Raw genomic sequence first — 27,846 nt, forward strand, 5'->3', positions numbered from 1 at the left:
CACTCAAAACACAAGACTCGGCTGTGTCATTTTGCCAATTGCCAGCCATGTACCTAACAGTAGCAAAGCAGAAATTCCTTCTTTCTTTCTTTCTTAATGATAAAATTTGCAAAGAAATGTATACAGGGAAAGGATACATTTCCAGTCTCTAGCACTTTGGAATGGATACTTGGATTACTTTAATTTACAAAGGAATTGGAAAAGGTATTGGCAAAATTCCTTTTTTTCTTCATCCTATATCCTTTGTTTTTTTCTGGTTTGTCCAGATCTTTGCTTACCTATGGCCACTTGAGATATGGATCCATTTGTTTACTTGATCCTTTTCCAGACCTGTCTTCAGTCCTTTGGTACTTCTCTCTTCAGTTAAATCCATCAGTATAACAGCTACTCGTGTTTGAAGGGATTTTTTTGAAGTTTGAATGAAGTATCAATTCACAGAAAAAGAGTTTAAGGAATTATTCTGGCCTCTTCATCATTTATTCAACAGAAATTAAGGTCTGGTCCTATCATCCTGTCATGCATATCTACCTTTAAGCTCTTATTTTTGTCTGTTCTTTTTCAGCCATTCTTGACTCCATGGAGCATTATAAAGAGGATATATCAACAGGAAAGGTTAAGATGAGACCAATAGACAAATATTTGGTCCAAAATACGATTTCCATTAATTTCTGTACATCAAGATCTTAAGACTTCTACAAATCCGAAGTGTATTTCTGTCTTGTTCCCAACCCAGCAAAATAAATTAGTGACAAAATGATAATTTACATTTAAAATGTCTTCCAGGTCCAATACTTTGTTGAACTTAATGGGTTTAATTTAGGCTTCCTATATAGACACTATGTAAAAATTTTTCCTGTTGCACTCTCACATCTGTGATGACACACAACGTACCATTACTACTTGGTTATAACCTTGTAACTGTCATTGCCCATAATGATAATCTTGCCCTTTTCTGTCTTGCCTTTATGAAAGTATGAGGCATTTCTTTGTCAGCTGCAGTTCAGCGCAATACATTTCACATTGCCAGACCACTGTATTGATGCCTCCTACGCAACTACAAACTACCCTCTTATTCATTCTACCTTGAGAAGTGCTGATAAGTACATCTGGCTTCATGTGCTTCACACATCCTCCCAAACCACTTGGCCTTGTTAATAGTTAGTTCTCTAGCTTGCATTGCATCAAAATGTATCAACCCCTGAATTAAGAGGTTTTAAGTTTCCGTTGAAATGTATAATTAGAATATTGATTATTTTAAATTTAACAGAAGCAGAGATGATTGAGTGTAGGCAAAAACTGTTTTAGAGGCAAAGTAAATCAACTTGTGAAGAGCTTTGTGATGCAGAACTCAATCAGTTAAAGTTGGATCAGCAATCTTAAAATACACGAGGGACAAATTTACAATGCAAATTTAACTTAAAATATAGAGTATAATAAACATCATTAGAGAGATCACAAATTGATACTGTTCTACTCCTATACACCATGCCTTTGCTACACACCTAGATAGAAAGTCAAAAGTCTTCAGCAGTAAAGAATTATGTGATATATAAACTGAATAAGTGAAAACTGGCCTTTATGGCAGAGCAGTGTTGTATGTTTATTTACATAAAGAGTGAAATTAAGTGTAGTTAAAATTACGTGGAATATTTTTGTCCAGTGTTTGTTTATTTGCCTTTCAAAACTGTTGAATTCTAACATGAATTTCTGTATATTTTGAAACTAATGTTTATTTTCTCAGTCTATTTTCTCTCTGTTTTATTTCAGTTAGGTGTTAAAAAAGTACTAGTTTAACTTAAAAATTCCCATGCTATGCTTTGAATAGAATGAGAAATATTCTTTTGATGTTCGTAGTGACTTTTCATCCATAATGTGAATTATGCAGAGTTGCATAATTGGTTGGCTTTTTTTTTTTTATTGTTATATGACTGGATTTTTTTTTTTTTTTTTTTTTAATTCAAGAGTAAATTTGTGTTTCTGTCAATCAGGGACAATAGACCATTTGCTCAGGGATATGTTTTGCTAGCAACTCTGAATAAGAATGGAAGTTCATTAATAGAGTATTTAAATGCTAGATGTACCATGAAGTACTCCCATATTTTAAATAGTGTTCAACCTCGTCTGTGATAGCAGAGACAGAGCTTTTCTATTAGCTAGTGTGATGATATCCATGCCACTCAACACTTATTTCTATATTAATGATCTTCTGCCTGCCAAAAGCAGCACGTTGTGTAGTTTTTTTTTTCAAGTCCCTATTCACCTGAAATAGCTTGCTTTCTATTTAACTCTGTCTCAATTTAGAATGTGATTCAGAGGTCTACAGTGAAAAAATATCGGCCCTTTAAAGCACATGGAAGCAAGAACTAATCCTGAGGGATCTTCATTCTTTGGCTTTTAGACTCTCAGCTCTCCAGAGCAAAACCTATCTCTGTATGTTACACAGTGTCAACCACATTGTCAGCACCTAATTAAAAAGCAAGAGGATGGAGGCAAGTGAAGCTGCCTTTTTCACACCTCTGCTGTGATTATTGACCTGTTAAATGCTGCTTTTCTTACTTTTTATGTTCTGTGATGAACTGGATACCCCTTCAGTATAAAAGGCTAGGGTAAAAAAAACAAACCAGCCTGAAGGAAAAGCTTAGATTAGAAGGAATTACAGAATTGTGGAAAACTCAGGCTGGAAGAGACATTCCAATTTCATCTCATCCATCTCTGTGTTCCGAGGCAGAATAAGCATATCTGTATCATCCCTGACTGATTCTCATGTTGAAAATGCATGCATAATACTCTTGTGTAGTCATTCTAGCACTTAACCAGCTTTACAAGGAGATTTTTTTCCCCCATTATATCTAACCTAGATATCTCCTTTTTAATACTGTGTTTACTCACTGTAGTCCTTCCTTTGAAAAAAGAGGAAGGCTCTCATGTTGTGAGCCTTCAGTCATCCCTCTGTACTAAACAGAGTTCTTACAACTTTTCATTTTAGTTCACGATTCTAAATTTCGTCATTCTTGTTCTCATCAGAATTTTCTCCATTTTGTATATAACCTTATTAAAATATGATACATAGAATAAAACATCATATTCCATCTAAGGTCTTACCATTGCTAAATGAAGCAGAATAATGCCTCCTTTATCTTGTATATGACTCTCTGTTGACATACCTAAGAAAATTTTTCTTTTGGAAACAGACAATGTGATAACATTTTTGATTCTATTTGGCTATCAATCAGAGCATCCAGAACCTTTTATTCAGTACTGGCAATTTTTAAACTTTTTTTTTCCTCTTTTCTTCTTTTTACTCCTTACCTTTTTGAATGTATAGTTAGTTACTAAGAATAATGATGCTGTTATGTACTCGTGGTTACTTTGTTTGCATCAGAATATGCTATGTTAAGGAGAAAATTGTAACATTCAGTACCCATGAGGACTGCTGTGTTTTTACCAAAATAAGATAAAATTGGAAGGGTTGTTTTATATGTTTCCTATAAGCATTGTTTTGATGCATATGCATTGCATGTTAGCTGGATACTATAGTTATTAACTGACTTGCTGTTGTGTGATAATTTGGGGATGACTCTCACTTCTCAACTGTTCATCTGCTGATCCAACCTGCTTTCTGGGGAGGTTTGCTGCTTGCCAGGGTAGACTCTAGCATGCTGCAGAGAGACTGTCAAGGCTTGCCCACTCCTAACCCCTGCTGTTTTTCTACACATACACCAAAGACGAGTCCAGGAGATACCTGGAGAACCTCAGGCCTAACTACATGATGCTGGAGGTGGTGGTCAAGGACATGGGTGGCTTAGGTGGTGTCTCCTTGATCCTGCTAACCTGCTGAAGAAGGGAAAAGCCCTGGGAAAAGGGAAAGGATTCTGTGGGTCAAGACCCAGTTTCATGGCTGGTATCAACAACAAGGTGTTACCTTTTATCACCATGGAACCTTTTTGATGATCAAGGACTGCTAGGAAGAGACAGGATCCACCTGAGCACATGGGGAAAAAGTGTCCTTGCCAAAGGCTGGTGAGGGGAGCTTTAACAGGCAAGTGAGATGACAACCCATAAGTGAGCGAGGAAGTGGACTGGGCTGACAAGCAAATGGTGTGGGATTATATGGTCAGGAAACACCTTGAAAAAAACAAATCAGGGCACAAGGGTGACCATTCCAAGTATGTCCACATAAATAAGGAAATGCTGAGGGTACACATTGTGGGGAAGCTCTCATACCTTTTCTGGGAAATCAGCATGACTGGATGACCATATGAAGTGTCTGTACGCCAGTGAACATGGGCAACAAGCAAGGCATTAGAGCTCTGTGTGCAGTTGCAGGGCTACGATCTCATTGGGATCACAGAGACATGGTGGGATGGCTCACATGACTGGATTGCTGCAATGGCTGGATGCAGGCTCTTTAGGAAGGACAGGCTGAGATGGTAGGGAAGGAGGGTTGCCCTTTATGTGAGAGAGCAGTGGGAATACGAGAAGTTCTGCCAGGATTAGCGGGCAGATCAGCATAGGTGATGTTGTGGTGGGTGTCTGCTATTGACTGCTGGATCAGCGTGAGGTCTTCATCAGACAACTGGAAAAAGCTTCACATTTTGTGGTCCTCATGGGAGAGGTATCTGTAGAGAGCAACACAGCAAGGCACAATCAATCTGGTAGGTTTCTGGAGTGCATTGTGTCACAGAAGGAGTGAGAGAGATGCACTTCACTCATAAGAAAGAAACAGCAACATGTTTATTGAACAAAGTTCAATGGTAAATGTGACAGTGGTTTAACAAGATTCGATGGCAACGTACACTTGCTTATTTATTGCATAGAGGACAGGAAAACCAAAACTGACCTGGAGTTGGATCTAGTAGGTTAAAAAAATTTTTTTGGGGCAAGTATTCCTCTACCTCTTTAAATCAAAAATATGTCATCTTCTCAGCTACTATTCCCTAATTCTATGCCACTGAAGCTGCGACTGGGAAATTCAACCTAACTAAAGTATGGTATTGTCTCTAGTATCTACCATAACTGCTGTGACACCCAGTAGTTAAATCCAGATCCAAAAGTTCTGTAACTTTGGTTTTTGTTTCTCAAAGTGAAAATGTGATGGATGAAATTTTGAGATAATGGAGTTTGGAAATCATTACAGGATGCAATTGCAGGGGAAAATGGAAAGTGCACAGTGACAGCTTTAAAATATTCAAAATTAAGGAGACAGAGAGTATTAATTTATCTAGGACAGACTAAATAATATTTTATTTGGGGAAATATATGTTAGGTTATGGAATGAACAGAGGTAAGTGAAAAACAGAGGGTAAAAGGAATTACAGATTCAGATAGTTAAACGTCCAAGTACTCTAAAGGAAAGCACTAAAAGGTGATTAATATTTTAAGTTCTGAAATTTTCCCCTCTGCAGAACCTCTTTGTGCTGCTTATATTTTTAATGATGAACCTTTCTTTCAGCTGGCCTGTCAGACAGGAATATAATTTATAACTTAATAAGGACAAAAAGAAATGGAAAGGAAACATTTGGTAAAAAATACTGATGATATATTGATTTCTTCCATTTTCTTACCTGGTACCAAGCTGCTTAACAAACTTATGAAATAAACTGAATCTTTTCTTCTTCTCCAAGATATTTTCAGTCCATAAAACAATCCACTAAAGTAATAACTAGGATCTGAGATGCAGGACAGCAATTCCCCACAGTGCCTCCTCATGCTGCACTCCTGGGCGTTATAACGCTTGTGGGGCTGGGAAGCATGGGTGTGCACCCTGTCCATCACCTTGGCACCGTTTGTTTTCCCTCTTGAGAAACATTGGTTCAATAGTTGTTCTTAGGAGCCAGTTTGATTTTTCACACCCTTTCCCTCCCCTCTACCCTGCCTTTTTTCTTCTGTGTGGCTTAAAATATGATATCCTCTGCTCTGCCTGAAGTCCGACCCTCAGGAGCCTTGTGGAAGATGTGAGCAGGTAGGCACAAATGCACACACAGGCACACGCATGCGTGCTGTGACATGCAGTTTCTCAGTACAGCATTTCTCTTCATCCACTGTGAGACAATAATATGGATCATTAACAATAAGTGAAAGCTGAGCACAGTATCCTGTGTCACTCCTTCTTCTGCTCATTGAACTCCTATAGTTGGTAAATTCCCTTCATCCTGAACTGATGAAATTCCTGGAGAGGATGGAAATTTGACATTCTAACCTTTTACATCTTCAAGACTCTCCCTCAGGTGAATCCTGGCTTACTCCATTATATGCTTTTATCAGATTACTTCTTCCCCAACAATCCAATTCTCCTTGCTGGAAGTTCATGAATGTTTATACCTGAAGAGAAGATGATTTTCTCACTCTTATTAGCACTATATTCTTTCACTCTCTCTTTGCCTTCTCCTTTTCCTTGCACTCTAGTTAACTAAAGTTCAGCTTAAAAGAGTAAAATAACAACAAAGGGTAATGGAATATACATAAACAAACTGGAATTGACAGGTGAATTACAATTGTGTACTAAGTGTTTGTAATGTCATGCAGAATTAATAATTCGTACAGAAAGATTCACCAAATTGTCACAATATAATTTAATATGTATTTAAAGGGGTGTTTTAAGGGTATAGGAGTATAAATACTTTTTCATTTTAACTTTTAGGATCCAAAGAGTTGCTATTAGAAAAATACATCCTTTTCAAACACTGCAGTACTGCTAGTTTCTGAGTCTGATTGTAGAACTAGTGTCAGTAGCTCATTAGAAATTAAGATCTTTACTGTTCCAACTTATTTAATAGCTATGCATCCATGTTTCCCTGTCTCATCCAAAAAAGAGCAAAACCATTTTATTAGAAACTCAACAGAATTGTGTGGTATGTGGTAATACAGTTGGAAGACGTTAGTTTGGGAGCTAAATATAATTCCATATTTAGCCTACTCAGGAAGGGTGAAGGGGTCACTCTTGAAGTATTTTCTCATCTGAAAGTTGATTTTCTTGGTGAAAAGAAGAACCCCAGAGAAAGTTCATCTTCATAAAATTTTAAGCCTCCTTTTCATTTGCAATTTATTTTGTCACTTCTTATTATAAGCAGAGGAAGAAGATTGTGTTTGTATGCAGAGCTTCAGCAAACCAAGTGGGAATCTGTCTCTGCTGTAGAGCTAAGTTAGCTTTGCAGGTTTGAAAAATCTGCTAAGGCCATTAGTTTTTTCTGATGGAGAGCATTACTTCCTAAGGGTAGCTGCTTTGAAGGTAGCTCTGTTACCATCAGCCTGAGCAGTATGAGCTTGTCCTGACCTTGTGGTACCTGGGACCACATGGAAAATATCTGTGTGCTGGGATGGCTGAGCGTGAGGTGTGACTCCCCGCATTTGTTACTCGGCAGTGTGTGTGCTTGCCTGCAGCAGCTGATGTAACTCTTGCTGTATAGAACCAGCTCTGGTAGTACTTAACCTCTGCTAAGCTTTAAGCCTAAACAGAGATGCAGAAACTTGCTAAGCCAGAAGAGTGTTTCAATGCATTTTATTTTACTGTGCTGAATTTTGCCTTGCTGAAGTTGCAGAACTGGTGTTGAAGTATGAATATTGTTTCCTTTGTGTATGGTTTTAAAGCAGGAGGAATGCATGAGATTTATGTGTAGTCCAGAGTGAAACTCTGGAACCTTGTGTAAAATTATAAATCTGTGACTGGTGAAGCTTGCAGTGAACAGTACTTAAAATGTAATGGATACTGACTTTAAAAATGAATAAACTAACTGAAAACAAGTACAGGCATCTAAGCAACTTTCCTTTGAAGGAACAAAGCCAGCTAATCCTATCAGAGACCAAAAGAACAAAAGGAATATTAGAAGTGGACAGGAACCAAAAAGTAGAAAGTCTGAAAATCTCTACCCAAAAGAATGCGGACCCAATGATTATGTAATATTCATTTTGACTTCTAATTGCTTGTAGTAAGGGCAGGGGGAAAAGGCAAAAAAAAAAAGATTACACCATTATTTTATTTTCCCTCCAAAAGGAATTTCTTAACTTCATCAGTTTCCTTGCTGCAGAATTTTAGTTCAGTATCTTTATCCTTTAAGTCCCGGGAAGTTGGTTTACACGCTTTTATACCTCTATATTTCTGAGATTTGCTTTCCAAGAAAAATATTCAAATATTATGTTTTTAAAAATATGAAAGCTTACATTTTTTCTCTTTTAAATGTCCAATAGCCCTAATGCAGACAGAAATATGTATAACTGCAAAATATGATGAGATAACATCCTGCCAAAAGAGATGCGGGGAAGACATCAAACACAGAGCACTTCTTTCCTAAGCAGAGGCAAATGCACCTACTGTGAGTGCTGTCACCTCCTTCTGCTTTCTGTCCAGGAGGAGAGACTACGTGGCCATGGCAGGGGCCAGAGTAGGCAGCAGTGGCCGGAATGAGCAGCGAGCAGGAGAAGTCCATTTTTATCAGATGCAATGATACATTTTTTTAGCATTTCTGAAATGTTCATACATGGTATGCCACCTTGGGTTGTGCGTGTGCGGGGGTGAAGGCATGTGGGTATGCCTTTTTCCCTGTAGAAGTATTTCTCAGAACGGGAGGTTCTCATCCCCCGCATACAGGCTGAAAGCAAAGAAACTGTGTTCAGAAAGGTGCTAAATAAAGTCAGTGGTTGAGCAGAGGAGAGGGAGGATGAAAGAATTATGCTGATGCTGGTGTCAAAATAAAATGGGACAATTGCTTAAAACAAAAGCCTGGAACACTTTAGTGTACTTGGAAGATTTAATTAGAACTATGTAGGCCTGATTCTCCACTGCTTGTGCCTTACATAATCATCTAAGTTGTGCAAGGTACCATATGGTAAGAAGGGGAGCGATTTACATCTTTCATCAAGAGTGAAAATGCTTGAATGTTGCTGCATGCTGTCAAGTTAAATACACATGCAATGCAAAAAAAAAAAAAGTGTCATGATGTCTGTGTTTGAAAATGGTTATGATAGAATGTACAGCATCTGAGAATCTCAAAACTGTTTCTATTTTAATGTGGTTGTTTGTACATAGTTCTCACTATCCTCTGGAAGGTGGGAGGTATCATCATCATCTCCATAATTTCCCTAATAAGCATGTTTAGATAGGAGAAACACTTGGCGTTCAGGGTAGCATTGGCATGAAATGAATAGGACAGCAATGATGGACCCAAGAGCAGATGGGGGAAACTTCAAGGCTCCTAAGGAGAACATGGGTAGCAGTAGGGCTTGCTTATAGCAAAAGAACACAGCAAAGACTGCACAGTGAAGAAGACAACACTTCTCAGGGAAGAATATGTGGTTTATTGTAAAGCAGGCAGTTGATGGAAGTTAGTGGTCTGGAAAGTGGGACAGGAGGAAAGGATCTGACCTGTAAGAATATGATGGGAGAGAGAATTGGTTTCAATTACCTTTTCATTTACCCCTCTTCCCTAGAAGATATGAATCTGGATCTGCAGACCAGAATCTGCTAGATATAAAAAAAATTACTTTTTCTAGTGTAGTGACTTTTGAGGGACTGCACTACAAGGAACATCTTTTGCAAGTGTAGAGTCCGATTTAAATAATACTTAGACTTCCATGTGTAAATTCTTGCTGGAACTAACATGATATCTTAAATGATTACCCAGCCTTGGCAGTCGTCTTCAGTAATAGAAAATTAACTGTCTTTGGCAAGCTGTCCAAGGAGTCAATTAGCTCCACTGTGTTGTAACTTCTGTTTAGTTTAGAGAATTTTTCTCTCTTCTGTCCTTGTCTATCATTAACTTTCTGTCTTCTTGACTGCAGCCTACATGGATCTTCAAGTTCTTCATATTAATTCTTTTTAGGTAAACTCATTAGACACAGCTCATTTTGTCTTTCAGCATTTCAAAGTGTTAATCATGCTTCTGGTCTCCAAAGGCAGAGGAAATGTAATTTTTCTGTGCTGTGTTCCATTGATAAAGAATTGCAGGCTAGACTTTTTCATTCACTGTTTCATAAAGACTGCACAAGTCTCAGAAGTCACAGAATTCCACAATGAAGTTTCCATCCTGTCAACATGAATGGAATCACTTATTCCTAGATTTAGGATAGTATACTTGCCCACATGAAATCCTATTATTCTTGCACCTAGCTTAGAAGGTAGGCCACCCTGTATTGATGATTTCTCCAGTACCGATAATTTTGATAACCCTGGCACTACCAGCGTCCAAAGCAATACAGTTTACCAACATTTTTCCCTCTAGATTTTTGATAAAAATTTTATATCCAGGAGGATCTAAATCTAGCTCAGTCTTGCAGTGTATTCTGTTCCACTTCGACTGCTACTGCAACCATCCCATCCCTTGAATTTGGCTACTTCATTTTAAAACTCTTTTTTTTAAAAACAGATTTTAATGCATTTAATGACACTCACTTTTCCTATACAATTTTAATTTTCTGTCTTTGCTTCCAGTTGTTAAAATACATAGAGGTGAACACATTAAAAATATATATATGTCTTTTCGACATAAAGACATCTAATAAAAAGAGAAACTCATTGAACAGCTTGAAAGATCAGTCCTTTTACAGTGTAGGAAAAACGGCCTGATTATTAATCTTTTTCAACACTGAAGTCTTCAAAAAGATGACAGTCCTAGTCCTAACTTATGAATATATACATTACTTTAGAAACCAAATAGCTATTGAATGCTCTCAATATCAGAAACATTGACAATCTTTCTATTAAAAAACAATTTCTTGATTTGTAAACAGTGAATTCTATTAATAAAAACATTAACTCAGAGCAGAGGAATTTCAGTCAAAATTATTCAAGATATAATATATCTACGGTTTATATGTGGTGGAAGGCTTGAATTTGTCTGGAAGTCTCCTTTCATACCATAGCCTGATTATCACACAGGTTTTTCCCAAGTAGCATATATGAATGGTTAAGAAATTTTTTATTTAAGTGGTGAGGTTTGGGAATGGGACAATTGTAATTCATAGGCTAGAATGTCTTGTAATACAATTTACTAATGCGTGTCCTGAGGGTCACATCAAACCATTTTCTTTTCATAATTAGTGTGAAAGCAGAACAAGACTATCACAAATTTAATTAGACTGGCCCCATAATTTATGCTGTTGAATATTTGCTGAAACAGTTAATAAAACATTCATGTACTCAAAATGTACAGAAGTAGCTTTGTGGCCATGTCATTGCAGCCTCACAGTTCCATAAAGATTTTTTTGTCTAAATGTGCACAAAAATATAGTCATAGATAGGTATAAATAATATTTTTCAATATTTCCCTGAATATCTTTCTGCTGGAAGTCAATTTCATTAATATTTGCCATACAGGAATTTTTGATACTAAACTTCCATTGAATGAAATATAAGCAGTTGTTTGTTGTTTTTTTGTGCTTTTCAACAGATGCTTTTGAAGTATCTGAGAAACAAAATAATCCCGTGTTTACCAAGCCAGGAGGAAATGTCACTTTTACTTGCCCTTATAAAATTGGAGATTCAGTGCAAGAAGTAATGTGGGAAAGGATTAAAGCAGATCAGGTAGATACCATTGTTTTGTGCAGCTCGTCAGGAAAGCAAAGCTTTGGTTCAGATTTCAAAGAGCGTACACTGGTGGATTGCTCTGATCAGGCAAACTCCATGATCGTCATTCAAAACGTTACTGCCTCTGACTTTGCAACATACCGCTGCGTAGCTACTGGAAGAAACAAAACCTATGATGTGATGAGTTTTACTGTGGCTGGTAAGTAAAGGAGGAAGTGGTAAATGTTTTTTACAATAGGATCTTCTGAGGTATTAACACTTTTACTCATACAAAATAACTCTTCAATAACAAGTGAGAATTTATTTAAACACCACATTCCAATTAGCAGCATGTAAAAGATAGCAAAGTTAACAATTAATCTTGTTTCCTCAGAAACAAACTGGTTTTAAGCTTGTTTGATCTCATTATAGGACTTTAGACCTGTTTGTGAGAAACTGGTTTGATGTTAGGACGAAGATGCTCTGGAAGAGGAGAGACTGACTGAGTTTGGAGGGAGAGGTGGGCATTCTCCCAAAGAAGCCACAAGAGGAATTCCCCACGCAGGGGGAATGCACCCTGCACCGCAGGGCTCTGGGGAAGAGACCTATCCTCCAACGAAGGCAAAGAGCACACTCTCATTTGAAAATGTAAAAATTTGTAAAATGGCCTCTATATTATTCATGTAAGGAGTTTCTTTAGGGGGAGCTGAGATGCTCTCTAGGTTTTGCTGTGATTGTTGTCACAGTTTGATTATAATGGGAGCTTAGGTCTCCATATGTAGACACTTAAAAAAAGATTTCTCAAACTGTGAGCTGAATCCCACGTTTATTTCTATTTTCTATTATGACTGAAAAAAACTCAGTTTTGGTTCTTCTCTATGGCACGCATTTTGAAGATGCAGTTCTTGTACCACCCCAGTCCTTCTCCTCTTGCAGCATTTGGTCCAGCTCTCTGGTATCTTTTGAGGGTACTGCTTTTGTTGCTGGTAATAAATAAGTGTTAGTAGACCCCTCTCTGACAGTACTAAGAGCTGTGGCATGGGGTATGAAACTTCAGAATATGCTTGACCTGTGATATTGTTAATGAGAAGTGGAGAATGTGCTACGGAAAAAAATGCTGACCTGCTTTACTCTGAATACTTGACCATAAAAGTCCATGAAATTGAGCAGAATGTGATGAAAAGAAAAGGCGTATCAGGAGAAAAATTCCTCTCACTTCTGACAATTTTAAACATTCAAATTTCAAAATGTTGACTATATTCATATAATCAAGCATATCCAAATTGTATAGCAATAGAAATATTTTCTGTTTACTCCAAGTGCAGTGCCTCTTATACCAAAATGAAAGCATGAGTTGCAAAAACATACAGTAAGTTTAAGAATTGTCAGTCCTCCCTACACAACCTATTTCTTCTCCAAAAAAAGAGTTTAGTTCCCATGCTTTTTTTGCTCTTGAAACAAATCCTACTTATCATTTTTAGTTTTAACAATGCCAGCATAGCTATGCCTGTTTATTGGAGAAAAATGGTCTGAAACCCTGAAGAAGCTGAAGTACAGTATGATTCAGAAAACACCCCATTGTCTTCCTTTTAAGCCCTCACTCCATATTATGAAACACATTTTCTTGAATTTTCATTAATTCCAAAGGAATTGAACTGTCAAGGATTTCCAATTATTTCTCTTTAATGTTTGGAACTGTTTCATAACATGTAATTAATATTTCCAGTGATATATGGAGAAACACTAAGGGGAAAGGAGCGACAGGCCGGGCGTCAGCTCCTACCACACCCTGTGGTAGAACCAGTGAAGTGGTTCTCACAAACTCACGAGTGACTTACTCTGCTTGATGCAACAGCTGTGGCTTGAATAAACCAAGTGGTGACAGAAACTTGCTACGCTATTTTTTGTGTATGTTCTATCAGTTTAGTCAATTCATTTTCTTTGGCTTCGCATTACAGCTAAGCCACACTCTAGCTTGGATTTTCTACCAAACTCTTCTAATGTTTTCAGTCTGTTGGTGTGATTCTGCATGGTTACTGCAAATCTTCTCCCCTTGCCCAGTTCCAGAGATGTTTTGAAATACTGAGTCTAGGAGCTGGGAGAGCAGTTGCACTGTAAACAGTAATAGAGAAAACTCTGTTTATGTTAAGAGAGAGTAAGAGGAAAGATAAGAAACTTTTTTTTTCTTTTTTTTTTTTTTTTTTTTTTTGAGAAGCTGTTGTTGAGAAGATGCCAAGAATTTTTAAGGAGAAGGAATCCTGGGTGAAAGGAGGTAGAAATAAGCTCACAGGATTATTTGCAGAACTGATAATAGTTCCAAAACCACTGATTCAAAGAGATGGTACAGTAGAAAGAAGCAAATTTCTTCTTTTCTAAAGGTTAATGTATTTTTGCAAGAAGAAACAGCATGGACTTCCTATGAAGAAAAAAGGGAGAGAGAGGGGAATAGGTATTCAAGTGTTGGGAAAGCCTGTGATATTCTTGCAGTTGTATTAGTAAAAGTTGGCATGCTGCATTTAATGTTTTTCAAACATCAGTGAAAATAAAACCATGAGATCCATTCAATATCATTAAATTTGTCTATTCTATCCCACTAAATATTGTGATTGTTGTTTTTCAGTAACAGGAATTTCCAGCTGAAATGGGTCTTCTGCAAATCTTTTTTGACCTCAAAACCTGGAACACATAAAGCAACATGTGTATGTAAATTGTGTAGCTTTTGTTGGACAACACTTACAGAAACAGGAGGCTGAATATAACATAATTATATAATGTGTTCAAGAGACTTTGGATTAATTTCTGATGCATTCTTCACCATACTTCTCCTTCTAAAAATTCTATTAATATGGAGATTGGTCATGTCACCAGATTCCACATCTGAATCCATTTCTGTTTTTTACTTACCATGCTTTTTCCTTTGATTAAATTTTATTTTTTCAGCATGTTTTTGAAGTAAGGAAGCAGACTTAAAATCCCTGCATTATTTTGGTAGATGATTGGGAAAGAAGGGGAAATGTCATATGAAAGAACAGAAAAATTAGAAGGGTTGAAAAAGAAATGCTTATTCCATCTTGAAGACCTAGCCATTTTTAGAAAGATTTAATAAGTATTTTTTTCTTGCTTTAGCAGAAAGTGGGATAGCAAGCTCTCTTAGACAAAGGAAAATAGAAACATTTTTTCTTGCACTGTGTTTTCACTAGATCTGAAAAACTGGTTAGTGGTTGTATTTAAATGTATGTTTAGGGGTCAGAATTGCATTATGGTTTGTACTAGCCCTTTCACCAGCTTTGTGGCCCTCCTCTGGATGTATTCAAGTACCTTCACATTGTTCTTAAATCGTGGGGCCCAGAATTCCACACAGTACTCAATGTGAGGCCACACCAACGTTGAATACAGCGGGATAATCACCTCTTCTGACCGGCTGGTTATGCTGTGTTTGGGGCACCCCAGGATGCAGATCGCCCTCTTGGCTGCCAGGGCACACTGCTGCCCCATACTGAGCCTGCTGCCGACCAGCACCTCCAGCTCCCTTTCTGCAGGGCTGCTGCCCAGCCACTCCTCTCCCAATTTATACTTGTGCCTGGCGTTACTCCGTCCTAGGTGCAGAATCTGGCATTTGTTCCCTTCATCCACTAGGCGGGTGACCTTATCGTAGAAGGATAGACAGGACTTTCCCTTTGTGAATCCATGTTGACTGTGCCTTTAAATTGCCCTTTAAATGTCCTTCAGTAGTACCCAGTATGATCTTCATAGCACCTAGATGAAAAGCAGGAGACTACTTGGCCAGTCATTGAGGGTTATCATGCAGTCCTTCTGAGCTGGGAGGAGACAGTAGTACTTCTGTGCCATAGAAAACAGACAGAAGTTAACGCTGCAGTCAGGGATGAGGGGAATCAGGGTAGGAGTGAAATTAGCTTCCCTTCTTCCTTCATGAATTCATCCAGTATGAACACAAAATATCAGTCCATGTCTGTGCGTCTCTACTCAACAAACCACCTTTCTCTGGTCATGAATGAATTCGTATGGATTTCTGCCTTTCAGTTGTGGGCAAAACCATTTCAGTGATGTCTAGTTAGCATACCATATGTGCCAGTCCAGCAAGGCATGTGACAAGCTACACTAAGATCTTTACAGTGCAGTTCAAATCTCTTGTTAGAACAAATAGCTGTCTGGCCCATCAATGCTTCCTCCTCAAAACCAAAGTCAGTGCACTGAAGGTCGAAAACCTTCACGCAAAAAAATTTCACAATCTTGCAGAGAAAATGCCAAGGCTACGAAGATGGGGGAGAGAGGGACACGTCTAACACTTAACAGAAATTGTACCGATGCTGAGAATACACTCAAGAGCCTCCCGTCAGCAAACACCTTTGATGAGAACACAAGAACGAAAGAGACACGTGACAAGCCTTTGACATGTTTCTGCAAAATCTTGAATGTTATGTTAAAGTCAGTAATTACAAAAGTTTTTCTATAGTTAAAGAAAACAAATGCCTCAGGAAGGCTTTGCTCACTTCAAATAAGAAAAAGCAAAAGGGCTTTGAGTTTTTTCTTCTAAAAAAGTATCTAATGATTTTTCTCATCCAAATTTAACTGACAGCTGATAATCTCAGCTCTCAAAGTCATTAACTCAGAGATTATTATCTTGGCCAGATAAAACTAAAGGTGAAACTTCAGGAAAAGAAAAAAGAGGTCTGGAGTGCTTGGACTGCAGGGTGGGGATGCTGCTGAAGTCTGGAACTCTATCCAGATTCAGCCATCATTGATGATAATTAAACACACAATTTTTAACAGAGTAGCTAAAATCTTAAAATTTCTTTGTTGCTTACAGGATGTTTTCTCCCTATTTCTGTAAACACTTACTGTCACAGATAATGATTTTCTGTGGTGGGTAGGCAAACACTTGGAAAAAAAGACATTATAATTTTTCTTGAAGTTGGACATAGCTATATGCACCAACCTGTTATTTTAAGTACACAGCAGTTGAAAACATGCTGGAAGTCGAGTGATTTCATATGTGATTATAGTACAAAAGACATCAATTTTTGTTATCAGGCAGCCTTCTCTATTGTGTCACATACCTTCAGCAGCACAAATTTCTGAGAGGATTTTCTTTCTTTTTTCTTTCCAGTAAAATAACATTGAAATTCAAGGATAAGAGTCCTTTGTGATCAGTATTTTTTTTTATCCTTTCCAGTGAGCATATTAATACTAAAGAGTATTAATACCTGAATCAGTAATACCTGAGTAAGTCTCAACTGGTATTCAGGATAGCCAGATGAGAAGCTGTGAACCTTTTTGATCCAGGAGAGAAAAGCCATCTGGCAATGGCTCAGTATCATTAGTGATACTGATTGTTTTCCTTTGCTTATGAACTGAGCATGTAACTTTCTTGTCTACCCAGAATGAAAGCTCTTTGGGGCAGCTGTGGTTTCATCTTCAGATACTATCTTTCTCTGTACAGTGAGCAGAACATTAAAGAGGGACTAACCTAAAGATAGTCCCTGTTCACCAATGAATTTCTAGTCTGTATCTGAAACACAAGAAACAAGTTTGTGGCCAAGAAGTTGGTAAGATCATCTGGCTAAGATGTGTCCTGATAGCTGGTACTGTGTCCTGGTAGCTGATGCTGCTAGCCACAAATACACTGTGTACAGAAGTGTTTATTACATACTATTTGTGTTTGCTTGCTTTTTGTGCTATTAGTCTCAAGTCTGAGGAGTGCTAGTGCAGAGATGCAACAGAAAAGCAGGAAGCAGGGCACTGTGATGGGCTGCAAAAAGTTGACTTGAAGTTCTGTGGTTTAACACACCTTTTTTTTTTAATGCTACCACTAACCAAATTCAGAATTGTGACAAGAGAAAAATTCACAAATGTTTTAAATGCATGATAACTGCACTGAGGATTTGTGTTGTGGACTTCCTGTGTGACTTTGAGTATATCACTACTTTTTTCTCCATCTTTTTTCACCTAAAAAATGAGAATAAGATTACATTACCTCTCCACAAGCTTGAGCACCACAAGAGTATATTGACTCATACCTTGAGGCCATCTTCTTGCCCATCTCTACCCTTTAGTTATTATATGTTGCTCCTTAGCTTCATTTGAAGATGTGACTCCATAGTGAAGAAGTGTACGTATTTTAAGCAAAATGACTATAAATGTTACTTTTCCTGCCTTAGTTGTAATTCTATAATTTTTGTTTAGGCTAGAATAAATAGGGTAGGTTTCCAGATATCCATCATCAAAGCATGTACAGTACTGGGTTATAAAAAAAAAAGCGATCATAATGGGAGAAATTTATGTGGAAATATATTTTTTAAAAAGTGAACAGAATTCCTTTTGAATTAGAGCACAAAATAACAGATACAACTGGGCAATATTGAATAGAAAACCTCTTGGACACTGAGATGATCTTCCTGGTACTCTGAAAAACGTCTTGTTGCCCATGGAAGTACTGCATGATTGTTAGGTATCTCTTATGGGACAAGCTTTACAATGCCAAGAACATTCACTTAAGTAGTCTGAGTGCTTTTATTATCCATATATTGAGTCACTTATGTATGCTGTTGGACTGTTTTCTTACCAGGGGAGGGAAGGAGATAGGAAAGAATTATACAAGGTGTCACTTTTTTTCATACCACTGTGCTGTGTTCACTCTCCCTTGGTCATCCCAGTCACAACTTTTGTAAGAGCTAGTTCAGCATAACAAAGGCATTTTAGAAATGAGGAAATGGTCATGAGGTCTGAATACTGAGCATGACCTGTCATGGAATACTATCTCTCCATAATTGTTGATTTTCAACTTAGTTTGTCATAAAAAGTTCATGCTGGTTTATATAAAATACTTATCATATTTATTACAATTGTTTTTTAGCAACTTGGGATCCCAAATGGTTTATTATCTACATAGCTGGAGGAATTTCTGCTGCCATCTTACTGTTAGTTTTCCTACTGATCTTCTGCATCACCACTGCTTATCGTAAAAAGTGAGTAAGAAACTAATTTGCTTGATATACTGAGGCAGGTAAGTATGATGGTGTTAACAGTTCAACCTACTATCTCCTTCAGAATCAATTAAAAAAAAGATAGAGGCGAAAATTTAATTTTCTTGCCAAAATTTTAAACTGGAAAAAACTAATCAGTTGTACAGCCGACGAAAAAAGCGACATTTTCCTTTTTTTTTTCCTTTTTTTCACATGAAAAAAACAAATGGCTTACTCAAGTTCCTTGGTCAGCTACAAGCTTACGGTGGTATTAGCTGAAACTTCATGTCAAGGATGACTTGTCAAGAATGACATAAGCCTAGGCATAGGCTGTTTTTGTCTTGTGCATAAAGGATAGGTGACATCTTGAAGTTTTCCAAATCTTCTAGCATTTTTTGTCTTTTGATTCTATGTTCCAAATTTGCTCACAGATGGATCCAGATTAATAGTTTAAACCATTATCTAAGTTTGCTGTATTTCTTGCCAAATATACGCTAGTGGCCTGATCCAGAATCTCTGCTTCCAATGAAAAGGAATAGTGAGCAGAAAAAATATTTCTTCCCCTACCACAATATATGAAGCTGCTGGAACTTGCTGGCAATATATTACTGCATTTGCCCCTGAATCAAAAGGCCTTTTTATCTGTGTCTGGGCCTTTATGAAACACTACCAATCTCATGCATGTTGCAGTTTGCAAGTCAGAGGAAAGACTACTTGGATTTTTATTGGTTTCAGTGGGAAAGTAAGCAATACCAGCATTCTCTCTTGAATGCTGGAATTAGATATTTTGGACTATACTATGGTGCAGGGTGCAGTTCCCTCCATTGTTTTTCTGATTGAATGTGTGTTGCCAGAAAGAAGAGGAAGAGGATCACAGAGGCCTTATCAAAAGCTTTGTACTCTACTCAGACCAGGGTAAGATCAGCTGGAGTTTACTCGTATTTCATATTGCATATTTCTTAACATCTTTCTCTTCTGTATCTGATCTTTATACCCCTTGAATCTTATAGTCTAATCTTAAACTATACAGACAGGAAAAATTGCATATTTTAAAGTATGATTATCGCTATTCACTTTTTTTGATTAATATTCTTTAATATTTTACAGCTACATTTAGAGACCTAATTGTGTTCCATATTATTAACAAATTAGCTCTTTTGGTTTGCTAGCTTTTAGATTATTTGTGTATTGTTAATACCTTTTTTCCTCAGGTCACTACTTGTAAAACTGAGGCAAAAAATTGTAACCTGTGATACCCTTTGTCTTTATCTATTTCTTCTAGTTCAGCTTCACTATAATTAGTTGGGACAGCTGTTTCAGCACTTCTCTTTTCTTTTCGTATTGTAACAATCAATGTTTTGGAGCTCTGAGTCTTCCCCTCCCTTTAATAATCCTATTCAAGGCCTGAAGTTTAGAAGTGGAAAGATAAGAGGCAACTTCACTGCTTCTGCCTTGTCTCTTCATACCGTAAGCTGGAGTATGAAGTGATGTGGTGCTTAAGGAAATGACCCCATTCTCACAGTTTATGTGAGACTCTAGCTTTCCACCTATCTCCTCTCAAATGGCACTTTTGTATGATCCAACAGTGAGCTCCACTGTAGATGTGTCCTTATAAAGCCCTTTGACCTCCTGCCGTTTCCATTTCTCTCATTCTGACTCTTGGGTCATGGTTTGTACCAGAATGAAGCTCTTCCTAGGGTGACCATAGGCTAGGGACTAGCCATTTGCTTCAGAAACTATCTTTCCTCCCATGCCAGTTCACCAAGGCACCATCACATTAAGTTGTTTTAATGACATGACTAATTCCTAGTGTGGTCAATACCTTTAGAGTAATCAATGTTTTAAGATTGACATAGAAGACTACTTATGTACCTGAAGTGTGCATGTGAGGGGAAGGGGGCATTCCACTGGTGCTTTACCAGGGACCTTATATGGGACAGCTGGGAAACATATTCAAAGTGCAACTTCTTTTTTCATATGACTTGAACCTGAAATGTATTCGTAGAAAACGAGAAGACAAACAATATTTTGATTGATAGTGACTATTTCCCAATAATAAATCAGCATATGAGGAAAATTTGCCATTTTTCTCCTTTTATCAAAGTTGGAGCTGTTTTGAGAAAAGTGCTTCAACAACTTCTTTTTTGTTTTTTTTTAACATTGTTCTAGTGTGCTAACAGTTATGGAAGATCCAATTTTCATGGCACATGGAACACAGCAAGAAGAGGAGAAGAATCAACACTCAGGCAGACAGAGGAGATTTACGTCAACTGCAAAAATGTTTCACACAAGTCTAAGAAAAGACCATTAGATTCCTTCTTAAGAATGAAGTAACCAAAGCACAGGTCTTATATTTGCAGCTTAGACTTTATTTTCTTTGTGCCGGCAAAACGTGGAAGGACAAACCGGCTGTGCTGAGCATTGCCTGGGCTGCTTTGGCTGGACAGCCAGCCTGGGCCAGGTTACACCAGGTGTGTCTGTGTTGTATTGCAGCCTGCAGCATTAACGTATCCTTTGATTTTTATGTAGAATTAAAGATTATTTGTACTTCTGCAATTTAAACATTTTTACCCAGTAGGTGTACTCTTAAGTAAGAATTTTAGAACAGCTCTGATATGCAGAATGGAGCTGTATACATTTACATAAAGTTAATTTGGTCTGAGAAATCTATGTGTCTGAGAAGCCTATGTGACAGTGTGAGAAAGAAAATGTGCACGGTGTTGTCTACATCCATGATTTTTGCATCTCAGACTGAGAGCTCTGTAGAACAATAAATATCCATGATTTTCCACACAGGAGGTGTTATTTTGCTGGTGGGCAAACAATACTATTCAGCTGACGAAAGCAAATATATCAGGGATCCTTGAACGTAGATTTAAACAGAAGCTTGCTATCTGACAGCTCTACTGTTTTACAGGCTTCTTGCCACTCACCACAGTTATTTCAGTGCTTTCTATTTGGGGATGGAATAGAAGTGTAGCTCCTGCTCTATTCCCTCTCTCCTTCCATCCCACCGGTCCCCCCATGCCCAGGAGAAAACAAAACATGAAGACTCAGTCACTGTCAGGTTATATTTAATAATAATTTATTATAAGGTTTAGTTGCACAAAAAATAAATGAGAACATGGAAGATACATGAATAAATGATGCAAAGCAGAAAAAAGCGTGATTGAGAACATTTACAAAACAATACACATACATATGTAGTTGTATGTGTGCATATGTATATATTCTGCTGAAACCTACAGAAAAAACCACACAGAAATTGAACAAACAGACAAAAAAATCCTTAAACAAACAGAACTAGAAGGCAGACCTGAGAATTAGGATCTACACATCTTTTGGCCTTTTACAAATCTGCTGTATCACTGAGGACGAAATCCCAGTAGATGAAGGTGTTACCATGATGGCTGATAATCATATATGTCTGCATACTACAAACTCTGTGCCTAGCCCACCTATGCTTGATTCCCCTTTTCTCTTGAAGCATTAGTAAAAGTGTCACTGAATATGTTGTTTTTTTTTTTTTTTTTTGAAAGGGCTTGCGGGGAGGCATCATGAGTCTCCCTACAGGTCAGTTACTGGTTCCACTTGGCTGGCTAGGAAGGAGCATCAACAGCCTGACAGTGAAAAACACATTTTGCATAGCCTTCTCCAATGGAAAGCTTTCTTCATGTGCACAGGAAAATAGGAGTCTAGGTTCTTCTGAGAATAATGTGGACACAAGGCTTCTCTGGACTATTTGAGCAATAATAGTGTCGTGTGGTTATCCTACACTTCAGCTAAAAATCTAAAAACCTAAACCAAACTGTCCTTCAACCTAGTACTGAAAACTTAAATTGTTTACAATGTCATATACCATTAGAAAACATCTCATTTTGGTTTTGTGTACTCCTGACACATACACATTGCAAGGGATATGTTTTTTTCTTTCACTTACTGAAAGTTTTCAGATATAGAAATGCTTGCATGTGAAGTTGATGAGGATACACAGAACTGTACCGTTAATAAGTTGGTTTATTTCCTGAGTTATCAAATGTTATAGCAGATAATTCTAAGTTGTGCACAACATTACAAATAAAACCCTGTAGCATTGGATTGTTTATTTGATGATCCCATTTATATTAAAATGCCAAAATAATAATGTAATAAACTTGGTTACACTGAAGTTCTCAGTTGGAACCCTGATACAGAAATATCCATAAGCTGAGAAGTTGGTATTGTTTCACTGCTTGTAGAGACAGTCAAAATACATCCCTACTTTACTGAGGGTAAAAAAGGGGGAGAGGTTGAGGTAAGTACCTGGAATACCAGATTGTTTTGATTATTTCTGGTAATGACCTTATTTCTTGCCTCCCTTGGTACTTTAAGCTTGTCTTTTCAAAATAATTGCTTATTTTTGAGATTTGAGGAAGAAAAAAAAAATCTGTAGTGCACACTTTTGCAGATATTTGATCTGTTTTAATTCAAATTCCATAGACACATTACTTCTACCAGGATAGTCCACAGGGAAAATCACATCACACATAGCATAATAAGAACAATATATTTTTTTCAAAAAACAAACCCAAACCAACAGATTCATTTTTGTACCATGGTAATATCAGTGAACAGCAGCTGAACATGAGACTGATATAAACGAAAATCGAAAAGAAAACAACCTAAAACTTATCAATATTCTCATTGGCTTAAAAACTAGTAAGCTACACACAAGAGAAACTTCCAAAAGTGTAATTTGAAATGTGATATTAAATATTTCATGAGTTAATGGCAGGATGGGACCCAGCAAGAGCCTGTTTGCTGTGATAGAGTTTGGATTATGTAAATAAATTTTCCAGTGTAAAATAGTATAAACTATTGTTTATTGCTGTTTATTTTCAATATTGTTCATAGATTTGCCTTTTTCTTTTGGAAACTTTTAGTTCCTTTTGAGTGAACTTCATCAACTGTAATTTGGAAATTTTGTGTTGAACAATTACTGTGCTATTTCATGATGTACCGCTTGCCCAAATAGTTAAGAGGGAGGAAAAAAAAAAAAAAGGAACATGACACAACTATGGATAGCAACCAGCTCAGCACACTAACTAAACTGTAAGATAATTCTGTCTTTTTTTGTTGTTTTAAGGTCTTAGAAAGTTTGCTGAAAGGAAATAAACACAATAAAGCACATTTTCATTAAAAAAACCAAAGTCTTAAATCGCTACCTTCTGTGTAACTGGAAAATGAATCTATGAGATTTTAAGAAAAGTGAAAACAGATTTCTTTTCCGTAATAATAAAATTCATCTTTTATGATGGGTGAAAAGGTAGATGTTTAAGTCCCATGTTCAAAGGAAAATTCCATGCTTAATAGTACTACTAAGTCTTTAAAGGGTGTAGACTCACCTCTCTTTCAAAAAAGAAATCAGAGAAAAAAATATTTGTAATCAGTCTTTGCTGCGGCTTCTGAATGTAGGAGAGGCAGTCACCAGAGTTTGGATCAACAGGGAGAATATTGAACTCAGTCTATGAAAGAAGGTGAAAGTTAGAACAGTAACATACATTATCTCCTGTTATTTTCTTTATTCATCTCAAATAAGTTCCTTTACCTCAAAGAGCTTCTCTGACTCTATAATACATTCATGATACTGCTCATTCTGCTCTCGCTCGCTGTGGATCTTGAGGTAAAACAACGTTTCTGTGAGGAAACAGCCTGCTTTAAGGGCTGGACCCACTAAGGAACACAAGAAGCTGGACTCCTCCAAACCCCCATGTTAGGCAGGGTAGTCCAGCACTTAAGCCTCTTTCTGACCTCCACCTACCCTAAATTCCCAGGCACTTTTCCTGTTAGGCACCTAAATTTTTTCAAGAACACTCAGAAACAGCTTGTTCTAACTGTGCTGTGCAACTTAACCACCTATCTCCTATGAAGATCTTATCCCGGGACTAGGGGACCAGAGGAGAGGACCAAGGCAACAAAGCAGGCAGAATAGTTAAAGTATAGGTGCTACCAGCATTTGTTAGTTTAATGACAGACGGATGCTAGCTTACTCCTGAGAGATCCAAATAAGAAACCTTACTTCAGAAAAAGAAAAGATTTCAGAGGATTAATCTCACTGTCAGATTCATTTCTAGGTGTTTTTTTTTTTTTTTTTTGGAGGGGTGGTGGTGATTTTTGTGTAACCATAAATACATCTGGGAACCAGGGCTCTGATTTTTTAAAAATTTATTTTTAAATCTTATCTGCATCATGTTCCTCTAAACCTTCTATGTTATTGAGCTATGCAAAAGCTCAAATTAATGGTATTTATTTACAGTAGCTGAAACTCTGCCTCAGTGAGTATTCCCCAGCGCAAGTGAAAGAAGACTTATTTCCTTTAAAGCCTAGATGCTCAATAGGAGTTAATCCCCTAAATGGCTTTAAGTCTGACACTAAGGGCTAGTTCCAAAAACAGCCCTGTCTGTCTACAAGATAGGTGCTAAAATGCTCTTTTAGATTGTGAACCCCAGGAGCAGAAACTGTATGTCAAGTTCTCAGACTGTATTATTTAAGGTGTAAGTAATGCAACTGAAAAGACATTTCCAACACCCATATGTTCCTGGGGAACTGTTTTGGGCTAGATGACAAGAGGCGCATCCATTGCCATGCCTCGCTGGGATGTGGTGTCAGGATATGTGTGGGCTCAGGGTGGCCCCTGTCCCTTTGACATCCAGTGCAAAGGATTCCACCCTGAGGCTAGAGACCCACAGTGGTCTTCAAAACACTAAACTAGACTAGACTTTTCACTGTCACATGAAATGCTGGCTATTTCTGCTACCACAGTCAGTTCATCCAGCATCCTACCTGCCAAATCAGCCAGGAAATGGAAGACCCTGGCCCAGTTCTCCCTCAGCCTGCATCAGACGTGCATCCCCTCTCCCCTGCCCTTTCCAGTCTCCCCCCTGAAGCTGGGCTCCTGTACAGAAAAAACTTATGTTTTAAGGACCAAGAAGAGCCTGCAGGGCTCAGTAGGGCACTCCTCCAGCGAGAGTGTCCTTGTTTCTGCTTTTACCCATAACTCTTTTTTTTAGTTCTTTTCTGAGTAAAATGCATTAAGAGCGATGAGAAGAGGATGAGCATCTGGATAACCATGGGACAAACACATGATGAGTTTGCCAACAGTTCCTTTAAAATAAGAGACCCTCGGGATCATTGAGATAGCCTCACCTGTGGGAGCTCAGAGACTACTGGAACAGGCTGCCACCATGCCACGGGACTGTGCCATTGCTCTGACTAGTTTCTTGAGCCTGATTAAGCTTGATTTATAAAGCTGTAGATTTACCTTACTATTTGTGTTATAGTCTTGCAGTTATATATCCCTACATATAACTTAGGACATAATGTTCAAGCTAGAAAAATCAAAGGAAATGCACAAAGTTATCTAAGGCAAGTTTCAAAAGAATAATATGTTTATTCCTTCCACACTATCCACATTGCTAACTGGTGTAATTAGATAAAATAACTAATATGAATTACTAGCAGTGGCTGACATATTTCTTCTAGCTCTATGCTTACTTAAAAAGAGAATTTTGTAGTTTTAGAAAAAAAAAAGTGTCTCAGTGATTCTAAAGGATATTTAACACCTTTCTTAAAAGTTTATTTAATTAGATTGTTACACTAAATAATTCATTTGTAGTATTAACCAGTAAGTTTTATAACACAATTTAAGTGATCAATAGCTTATCATACTAAGATATAGTCAAACAAATACATAGTAGGTTTCCTTTTTTCTTTTTTTTTCAATACCTTTCTCCATTTGTGTTGATGTCTGTATGTGTATTTGAAGACAGAAATATATGTTAGGAATATTTGTATGTATTAAAATTACTCTCTGTTAATACAATTTTTTTCTCTGAAATAAAAGTGTCTGAAGCAGACATTATTTTCTTTTAAATTTCCATAATTTGCCCAACAACGGTAGTATGGGATGAACTTTCCCAACAGAACTCTCTCAGATCATTTTGTAATTAGAAGCATAAAGGCTGAGCACATATGTATGTATTTTTATGCATCATAAATGCAGATGTCTCTTTTATTACCCAGAATTTGATCAGCTCTGAAATATTCTAAATAATATTTTTAGCAATATCTGGCTGCAGTAAGTTCCACAAAGTTGTGTGATAACAATTGTGATGCATTGTGCAAAATACTATTTTTTAAGCATCTATATTGCATAATGCATGTTAGCTGGACTGGTACGTGGTTCTTCCAGCCAGATTAGGGAAAATGAGCCCAGCACTCTTGAGTCCATTGTTATAGAGCAACTTAGAGCTGTGGGTTGGATTAAACACAAAATATTGTTCCCAGTTCCTGATAAAGTCAGAAGTTGAATGCTCCAGGAAATTGTTTTCTCACTCAACATGACACATTGTTATGTGCTTAAATGTCTGCCAAATTCTCCTAATCTTTTTAAAGATTACAGAATCTTTTTTGAATTTTTGTTAATTTCTTACCCTTTTTTTCATTTCCTTTTTATTAGGTTTCAAAAACATCTCTGCCTTTCTATAATGATGTTTTCCAAAGAAGGAAAAAGAAATAAAAGGTGAGCATGTGCCATACTTTTGTAGGAAGTCATAATACTTTCTTTCTGCATTGTCTGTTTTTCCTTGTAACCATCTTAAATCAGTACAACTTGCAAAAAGCAGTTCTGGAAAATAAGTATCTCCTGTCACAGCCTGTCATCTACAGAAAGTCAGGAAATGCAACAGTTAATATCAACAAGGATTGCTTATTTTACATCATTTACTCTGTTTTAGCTGTAGGAACAGTGATGAGAATAAATATTTAAGTGAAACCTTTATTTTTGTTACTGTTATGGAATTGTCAAGACAGCTGATTAATTCTGTACTATTTTCTATACCCATTTCAGTCTTGCAATCATACAATTTAAAAAAAGATTGAAAACAACATGTAGCCTATATTAAAAATGAGAGTTAACTTCATTCATGTCAAATATTGTTACAGGAAAAAATCTACTGTAAAATGTATCCATTCACTTGCCAATCCCAGGATTGTAAGGGAACATGGTAAATCTATTTAACCTCACAAAGATTTCTGTACTGAAGGAAAAAAAAACCAATAAAACCCATTCTTTGGGACTTTCAGTATGAGATTTAAAAAGATTAACTCCTTCGTCTTAGAGAGCATCTTATATTTTGATCTTGCATTTAATTAAAAAGAAAATCTTTTCTCCATTACAGCTTGCAATATTCATAACAATATTGACATTTTAAAATGCTTTAATTATAATTAATCATACTTAAACCTCAGTTACTTTCATATCTGTTTTAACCATATCCATAAAAATCTGTCAAGCTGTATATGCATGCAAAGATGCGAAAAGCATCT

At 37.1% G+C, this 27,846-nt stretch overlaps 1 protein-coding gene across 1 annotated transcript in view; it reads left to right on the forward strand.

Moving 5' to 3' along the window:
• Nucleotides 1-20,814, forward strand: part of CD226 (CD226 molecule) — a 29,497-nt gene extending 8,683 nt beyond the window's left edge. The window contains exons 3-7 of the mRNA XM_009575736.1: nt 5,960-5,962; nt 11,382-11,717; nt 18,372-18,483; nt 19,335-19,395; nt 20,650-20,814. Of these exons, the coding sequence (XP_009574031.1) occupies nt 5,960-5,962; nt 11,382-11,717; nt 18,372-18,483; nt 19,335-19,395; nt 20,650-20,814 (677 nt within the window). The remainder of the gene's footprint in view (nt 1-5,959; nt 5,963-11,381; nt 11,718-18,371; nt 18,484-19,334; nt 19,396-20,649) is intronic.
• Nucleotides 20,815-27,846: the final 7,032 nt, after the last annotated feature.

The sequence above is a fragment of the Fulmarus glacialis genome, unplaced genomic scaffold (genome assembly GCF_000690835.1).
Source record: "Fulmarus glacialis isolate BGI_N327 unplaced genomic scaffold, ASM69083v1 scaffold30160, whole genome shotgun sequence".
Taxonomy (NCBI): Eukaryota; Metazoa; Chordata; class Aves; order Procellariiformes; family Procellariidae; genus Fulmarus; species Fulmarus glacialis.